At 45.4% G+C, this 9,224-nt stretch overlaps 1 protein-coding gene across 1 annotated transcript; it reads right to left on the reverse strand.

Moving 5' to 3' along the window:
• Positions 1-3,804: 3,804 nt before the first annotated feature.
• On the reverse strand, positions 3,805-7,858 carry LOC119398632 (uncharacterized). The gene is made up of 2 exons (XM_037665462.1): positions 7,424-7,858; positions 3,805-3,882 (listed from the first exon to the last, which is right to left on the reverse strand). The coding sequence occupies exons 1-2, from the start codon at positions 7,856-7,858 to the stop codon at positions 3,805-3,807; spliced, it is 513 nt and encodes a 170-aa protein (XP_037521390.1).
• Positions 7,859-9,224: the final 1,366 nt, after the last annotated feature.

Genomic DNA, 9,224 nt, shown 5'->3' on the forward strand with positions numbered 1-9,224 from the left:
TATTATTATCCTTTGCCATTTCATAAACTGGTATAATTTCTGGCCACCTTGAATATTTCGGAAAAGGTCCAACGGTACCAGTACTTTCAGAGGAGCTAGTAATGAGCGAAATTAGTGATAATCACGTGTTTGCTAAATTTCTACATCTTAGCAAGCGCAACGGAACAAAGACAGGAGAAAAACACACGTAAACAGGACTGCCACTAGGTCACAGCCCCCGTCCAATTTGTTCCATTGGCTTGCTAAGATGCGCGAGTTCTACACGCACCAACGAGCCCATATTTCTGTCCTGAATAGCTTATTAAACATGCAACATGGGCTCAGAGTGATCAGACTTCTACAAAATGGGATATGAGAGCTGAAAGTTTAGAAAGCCGTACGCGCTCGCTGGTACGGCAAAAGAAATATAACAAATTGACAAAATAGATTGTAGGAACCGATCTATATTTGTGTACGCAAGGCAAAGGTTGCTTTATTGCGTAGGTAAAAGGGCATGAATAACGGTATCGGTCTCTAGCGCGCGCATTCATATTTGCGAGTCTGTTAGGTAACAAGGCAGCGAATCTGCTTAGAATCCCTTATTTTCTCGTATGTGTTTACACAGGCAACATAATGCGAAAACAAAAGAGCAAATATGGGAGGTATAACTTTGCTGTAACGTTATATTTGGCACGACAATGACACAAAATCCATGATGGCAATAATCTAGCGTACGGAACTATACTCAATTGACAGGGTCTCTTTCGCTCTTTAACACAATCAAAATCTAGAAATATGTCGATGAGCTCGCCGTTCAATAGATTTCAATAATTGTATCTGTATTCAAAAGAATAATTTGAGGTAGAGAAGGAGCGGATATGCGACGGCAGATCTCTACCGATGCAGCAAATGGGTGGCCCTGAAAAGGGCCTTTGAGGAAGGGCTATGGTGGCTGCTCAACGCTGGCGACGTGCGCTCAAAGCACACGCTTTGATGAAGCCATCGATGGTCAAGGAACCGTCGTGCTCGAAAACTTCTCGCAGATAAGCGAGCCACGGGCCACACACGTCGTAGCCGCACTCTGCGATCGCAGCGCGCAGATCGTCGCCCGATAGCCAGCCAACGCCTTCGGGGTCGAAGGCTCGGAAAACAGCCGTCCAGGCCTCGATTGCTTCGCATGCGAAATTGACCAGGTCGGTACGACTGGTCACGCCACGACGTAGGGCATACTTGATAACCAGCGCCACCGTCCACGGCATGATCGTCCTGGATCGGCTGCGAAGCCTCAACTCCAAGAGCACGGAACGAACCAGGCGGGAGTCCATACCGCTTGGTAGACAGCGAGTCGAGTGGCAATCCGGCCACTTGTCGTGTTTTCATACGCCCACGTTGAGCGTAGAGGAATTTCTGCACAATGGCATTTTTAACCCGGAATTTTTATCCCCTCTCCCCCCTCTCATCTCTCTCTTGTCACTTGGTCCTTCTCCCCACCTGTGTGTCATGTGTGGTCCCCTTCCAAGAATGCGGGATCCTTCAAGATTGCTCTTACCTACACTTTTGTCTTCTAGGTCACGTGGTCTTCCCTCGTGTACGACAATAGGCACTTGAGCGGAACCTTTTGACCACGACATAGGGATAGTGACAGCGAAGGTTTGAATAGTGTTTGATATTTGAATATCAACGCTTGTTGAAGCCTAAATTATGACTATACCTGTGGTGTTGAAAAGGTTTCCCTCAAATGTCTATTGTAGTACACGAGGGAAGACCACGTGACCTAGACGACAAAAGTGTAGGTAAGAGCAAGCACGAATGATCCCGCTTTCTTGGAAGGGGACAAAACATGACACACAGGAGGGGAGAAGGACCAAGGGAACAAGGGAACAAGAGAGAGATGAGAGGGGGGAGGGGGGACGAAAATTCCGGGTAAAAACTGCTATTGTGCAAAAATTCTTGCGCGTTACGCGCGGGAGTATAAAAAGACAAGTGGCAGGACAGGTCGCTGCGGCGTTCCTTTTCTTGACTGTGAAACCGAAGAAATTGTCCTCTTGGTCATTTTTTGTGTTACTGGAGTTATGACACCTCATCATGACCAGGGTTGAGCTAGTCCTCTGTTTGTACAGACTACTTTTGCAAGCGAGGCATAAAAGCATGAGACGTAGGTGGAGAGGATAAAAGTCGGGTGGGGTCGAAGTTAAGGGTACAAAGGTCATTGTTTGACACTTACGGACGACCAAAACGGGCGTGGAAATTGAGGGCTACTTGCACAATTGTCACTTGACTCGCAGTATATCGAGCATAACAGTATAGATCGCCGCTTTAGGCACGAGTGGCTCTTCCACCTTTTACTACGGCGATGACACCAACCAATGATGACACGGATGAAAACACTCGTGCTCGAATGCTGTAAGATCAAGGGTGTCATGCAGTTTTAAGGCCCTGTGTTGTTGCTCTGAGACAGAGCCTCCGTAAAAGAAAAGACGAAGCTGCTTTAAAAGAAAACAAGAAAAGTAAGGAACTTAAAGACGAAACCAAAATAAAACGAATGAATTACAAAATACAGAATCTACCTAAAATTATAAACTACAAGAAGCCTTATAACGTTCCGCTATAACGTTGTAAAAAAAAAAGAGTCACCAGTGGTGTTTATTGCGGCGATGGCCTCATAGGCTACTTTCAGACTGTGGCAACACACTGCGCACAAACTGGCGCAGCCTCCGCCTCGTCACTAGCTAGCCCGGCGTGACACGGCTGCATGCTACACCACGCCTCCGATAAGGGACAGCGCCACCCCAGCGTCACCGGAGGGTTACGTCACCGACGGTGGCTATAAAACCAAGCTGCCAAGCTCGCAAGTGTTCCTTCCTTCCTTCGCTACCCGACTGAGCGCAGCGTCGGTATGCTCGCCCCGCTGCTGCTTCACTAATAAACAGTTGTTACGTTTATGTTGAGATGCGTCCTTCTATCGACACGGCATCCCACAAGACTATGAGGCAGGCTACTTTCATAGGCTACTTTCAGGCCTGGGGCAGTCACGGCCGGCGCATATTGAGGCCACGTAACTCCGAGGGCATCAGGATTGGCTGGTGCGTCCTTGCCTTGTGGGACTTCTCGCGCTTGGGTCCGCAACCCGACATGACGTTCACGCGACGCCATCAATCTTCGCTCCAAAATCTCCCAACGTCTTCTGCTTGCTTATTTCTTATACTTGGCTCGTACCAACAGCGGCGGATTGGCCAAGTAGCTGGCGGGTAAGTGTAAACATGAAGTAAAAGTAAAAGAAAAAGAAAAGTGATTTTTTCGAATAGAATGCATTAATTTTCACGATACCGAAAAGGTAAATAAATACAGAAATAAGAACTTTTATAAATCAGAAACGGTATTTTTATTAGATGACTATTTCTGCTTCGGAAAATAATGTTGATTAATGATTAGGATAATGGTTACACTGCAAAAAAATGCCCTACTTTACGACAAAATTTGATGACATATTGTGACCGAACAATTTTTCCTCACTTAAAAACGTCCTTTACGTTGGAAGCCCAGTGCGTTTAGTAGAAACCGTTCAACTAGATATAGGTGTCGTCGCACTTAGAAAACAGAAGATTTCGTAAAACATGTTTGTCATTAACGAGTGAACCGTTAAGATACGGGTGTGCCAATAGTCGGACAACAGAAAGACCCTTCGTCTGTCTCTGTATTTTACGAGCCGTTCGTAACAATAAAAAGTGTGAAACAGTTCAACAGAGGACCCCGTCTTGTGTGTCTACACCCTGCGGGCCAGCTGTTAGAGTAGTGTTTTGCAATAAAGAGAAAATGTAAGACCCCTTACACTGAATCTGTGCTGTGAAAGAATCCTGTGAACACTGCCTCCTCAAACGACGTTCCTTCGGTGAGCAGCAGTTGCTGCTCAGAAACAACAAAGCAATTGTTGTTGTACACACCTCGAATGATGAATCGCAAATATGTAATCAGCACCAACAAATTTTATTTTACTAAATTGTACAGTAGCAGGCATCTTGAACAAAGAAGTACAAGTGTACTTGAAGTATGTGTATGTGCCTTCATACTTCATAAAATCGCACAAGAAGTTGCGCTATTCCCAAAACAGTGGTGAGCCTTGGAAAACAAACTGTCTGCGAGGTGAAGCGCCAATATGTCCTTCCGTACCATGCATAGGGTTAGCAGGGCTTGTTCTTGCAATTGAGTAAACGAAGCAATGCAATTTACAAAATATATTCTTTAATGTCGATAATGCTGAACCGAACAAGAAATATTTAAAACCACAAAAGTCATGGTTCGTACAAGGTTCGAAGGAGAAAATTCAAGGGTATTCAAGGGCCTGTCACGTGTTTTTCAAGGACTAAAATGCCGTATCCAAACGAGGATATTTTTAAAACTATAACAATATTTCAATTTGTGGCTAAATTTATCGCAACTATATATATAGTTTCCGTCTTCTAGATTCTAGAGTTTCCCAGCCTAATGTGGCCTTTATTTCAGACATACTAGCGAATGGGTCGTAGTTGTTGACGAAACGGGCTGCCTGCTTTTGGACTTTTTCTATTGTTTCTGCAAGATACTTTTGAGCTGGGTACCAGATAACATAAGCATATTCAAGTATAGACCTTACATGCTGGAAGTAAAGAGTTTCTTTCACCTCTTTTGTTGCACAATGAAAGTTTCTACAAATGAAAAACAACGTCCTACTAGCCTTTAGGTACATTTTGTCTATGTGCCTGTTCCAATGGAATGATTCTCTCAAGTAAATTCCTAAATATTTACACTCAGGCATTTTTTTGACTATCTCGCCATCAATACTGTATGTGCGCTGGATTTCTGAAATGTTCTTTGCAAATCTGACGTGGTTGCACTTCCAGATATTCCACGTGGCAAATTCCACGTGGAGCACCATCGTGTTACTGTGTTTAAGTCATCTTGCAATAATTCAGTGTCTGCGATTGAAGTAATGTGACGGTAGATGACGCAATCATCCGCGAATAATTTTATGCAAGATTTTATGTTATCTGCTATATCATTTATATGAACCAAAAATAACAGTGGACCTAGAACGCTTCCTTGTGGCACGCCTGAAGTCACGTTTACATATGAAGACGTTTTAGAATTTAAAACAACACACTGTTTACGACCACTTAAGAAATTCCGGAGCCAGGTTTGCAGCTTAGCATTAATATTCAATGAAGCAAGTTTAATATCTAACAGATTATGTGGGACCGTATCAAATGCCTTGCGAAAATCGAGAAATAATGCATCAGCAATGTTGTTACGGTCAAGCGCAATCAATACGTCGTGCTGAAATTCAGTTAGTTGTGTCACGCATGAACGACCCTGCCGAAATCCATGCTGGGAGTGGGCAAAGAAATGAGTAGATTCGAGATATTTGAACAATTCGCTATAAATAACGTGCTCTAATAATTTGCGACAGGTTGAAATTAAGGATATGTGACGATAATTTTTTGCTTTTCGCTTCCTTCCTTGTGCACAGGAACCACATTGGCTGTTTTACAGTCCCTTGGAACCACGCCGGTGTCAAGAGACAACTTGTGCATTATGCATAAATATTGTGCAATAATAACGTGACACTTTTTAAGTACATGAGATGATATACCGTCAGGCTGATAGCCTTAGAGGTGTCCAGATTACGCAGCAGACTATCCAAACCAGTGTAACCAATTTCAATTTCCGCCATTTCATTGCCAATATTTTTAGAAGGTAACATCGGTGAGTGTTCAGTCCTTTTTGAAAACACTGAGTGAAAATAGGTGTTAAATGCTTCAGCTTTCTCCAAGTCATCCGTTATTGTATTTTCCTCAGTTAAAAGGTCAGGGATAGCTGAGTCATCTTTTCTGTTGCTCTTGACGTACTTCCAAAAGAATTTTGGATTACACTTCAAGTATGTGTTTAGCTTGTCAAAGAAGACATGTTTTGCCTGCTTTGGTTTTAACTTAAGGTCTTGGTTTACATTTTTCAGCTTTGTTTCGTTTACTGCTGTTCTGTTTTTAAGAATCTTTTTGTGGGCATTAGCTGCTTTTCTGACAAGTTTGAGTATCTGAGAGTTGAACCAGGGTTTGTGCCTCTTTCTGCATCTTAAACACCTCGGAGGTACGTACATATTCACCACCTGTGTAATCTTGTCACGGAAAATTTGCCACAATTTCCGTTGCAAATTTTCCCTACAAACTGACTGTTACCAACAGAGTAGTCTTCGAGGACACGTGTTGTTTCCTCGTGTGCCATTCGCCGCGAGATCGGGCTACAGGTGGCAGCACCGTCGCCGCGTTTCTGTGGATATAGGTGGTCGACGGCGCGCATACAAATGTACGCAGCGACGCTTCGCCGTATGCGGTTTGAGTCGATTGTCGGCGAATTAAGCGCGTTGACTGCAGCCTAATAGGGATGTATGCCCCTCCATCGTGTTTTGCCTATACCACAATATAAACTGTGTTCATCGACTGAGCCATTGGAGTATTTACTTCTTTCTCTAGCGGCTACAAAGAAAGAGAACCTGTATTTCTGCGTAATTACAGGAAGCAGAACATTGTGCACTCTGCTTTTCTGTTTGCATGAATACCCGTATTGCTGTACAAATGCGTGGCTTCAGGTCTTTTTTTACCGCTTACCATCATCTGCAGACGATAGTTCATGCTTTGCGGTATCACAAAGATTTCCAAATCGCCAACACAGCACGAGATGCTGTCACTAAAATTCTGCATTCACACCTTGAGATTTAGTACTTTTTTTTCGTTTACGGGACGCCGAATGTACTATGTGACGTGCTTGAAAAAGAAAGCGGTACTAACATTAAAATGATTTTGGCGAACGGACGGTACGGTGGTTAGACCTAGCGCCATACCGACACGGGCGTGTACTCACTTATTAGAGTGCATACAACTCTCGTAAGGCAAAATGCTTATGTATATCGTGTAGGCATACGTACAAGCATTTGATACTGTGCTAGCACAACGGAATAAGCTGTAATCTGAGGACGCGCATGTCGTACGCACACATGCGAATACGGTGTGGCTAGCAGACGACGCAAGGAGCCATCCACACCGCGCGGTTTCGTCCGCTCGCCGCTAGGTGCCGACTCTGCTCGATCTCGCCGCCAATGTAATCAGTTCAGAAAAAACTTTTACCAATCGCTAAGTGAGGGTCATATAAGCTTCGGTGTCAATATCCTTCAATATTACGAGTATAGTTCCAGTTGAGATGCGCGAGGCAGCATACCTAAGTGCTGACGACACCAATGGACGTCATATCGCAAGTACATAATGGGCTGATGCGGAATGACGCTGGTCTTGTTCACTGGTTTCACGTTGTACATTCTATTAACGACAGAAATTAAGGACAGATCACAGGTGAACGTGATCACACTAGGGAGCGCGTGGCAAATGGAGCCGAGCAACTGCTGACGGCCGGCGCACACATGGACGTGGTATATGTTCTGCGACGCCGCCAGCACCTCGCTGACGCAGATCTTTTTAAACAGCCGCAGGTAGGGTCGGGAGCAGAGTCGGCGCAGGACGCGGTCGTTGTCCGGGTCCCAAGCGCCCAACGCACCGACGATGACGGCTGCCACCGAGACCCGCTGGTAGCGTCGGCGGAGGTAAGCGGCGACTGGCTCGTAGCGGGAGACCTTGTCGTTTCTCGTGTTCGTGAACGCCTCGCGCGTGTTTTCAAAGGGACACGCCACGTTCAGCACGATGGCTTCTTCTCCACGAACGAGGACAAGGTCTGGCCGCAGTCCGGTATCGCCGACAGGACGGTTCTCAAAGGCGATGCTGATGGTCCTGGACGCTGCGGTGCGGATGCGGGCGACCACGGCGTTGTGCCGGGCCGTGTACAAGGCACTCCTTGCCATTCTAAGCCAAAAGAGAGCAACGGGGGCATAGGGGTTCCTCCTTTAAGGGAGCAAGTGCTTTTCCACTCCCATTACTCTCCTAAAAGGAGCAACGGCAAGGGGACGAACCGTTGCGCTCCTTGAGGACCAACTGTTACTCCTTTCTGATGCTCCTCAAGGGAGCAATGGATGCTCCTTCCCGTTACTCCTTAGTTTCTTCTTGGCCCGAAAAAAAATTCGTTTTTGATTGACTTCTAGAGCACATTGAGGTTTATACACATATTTGTTTGGATGTACAAATGATACAAAGACATCTCGTTCAGAAAGAAATTTCAGAAAATTTGCAAAAAACACACAGGATTCGAACTCGCGACCACTTAATCACCATGCCCGCACGCTAACCATTGCGCCACCAAACGCTACGGCACCGTCTGAAAGGAAGCGGGGTTATGTATGTACCGGCGGGTCGTTGCGCGTTCTGACATGTTAGTGAAATGAGTATAGGCGTGCAGAACCAGTGGTGATGTTCGAAAGAGAATAGAAGGTAACAATGTATACATCTGAAAACGTCAAGGCAATGAGTCTCTCGCGAAAATACAGGCTTTGCCGTGCTCCCATTGCGCTAGCTAAAAGGCCAGTTCTTTCTTCTTTTCTTTTTTGCCCGGAGTTGTGTTTTCTTCTTCTTTATTATCATTGTTATTATTAATATCAATTTAATTTTATTTATTTTTTTTGCGGAAGAGTCGCCTCCCGTTTGAAAAGACAACACCGCCCGAGCTGATAACGTCCGTTTGCTCTGAGATTAAACACAATTTCAAACTACCGGACCCGATTGCGATAACTGTCCTCCCGCCAAAATCAGCCAGTGACAAGGTAGAGATGAGGGGGTAGGGGAGGCAGCGGCGTTAGCTCGCTGTCAGTCTCGTTGTCAGCATAAAACAGCAAATGTAAAGTCTATCAACTGTGTACTTCTCTCAACCGCTTGTTTGTCGCGAAGTATACACGGAGTCTCGCGAAGCTTCGCATTCTATTGCCACGCTCTCAGGCTATATATTTATGCCAAATGTTATATAAAAGGCGGACGTTCTCAGTAATAGGGGGATACATCCACCCCAGTGCGAAGATCGACTGCTCCCACCTGAAGACCGTGCTGCAAGCCGCACAAAGCCCACACATTTTGATTGGTGACTTTAATGCACATCATCCCCTCTGGGGTAGCACTGCGATGAATTGCCGTGGAAGAGACTTGGCGAACTTTATGTGCACTTATGGACTAAGCGTACTCAACGACGGGTCACCTACATTAATTCGTGGTACTTCTTATAGCAGCTGCCTCGACCTTACCTTTGTATCCAGGAGCCTTCTGTCTTCTGCATGTTGGTGCACG

Source organism: Rhipicephalus sanguineus, chromosome 7, assembly GCF_013339695.2.
Source record: "Rhipicephalus sanguineus isolate Rsan-2018 chromosome 7, BIME_Rsan_1.4, whole genome shotgun sequence".
Taxonomy (NCBI): Eukaryota; Metazoa; Arthropoda; class Arachnida; order Ixodida; family Ixodidae; genus Rhipicephalus; species Rhipicephalus sanguineus.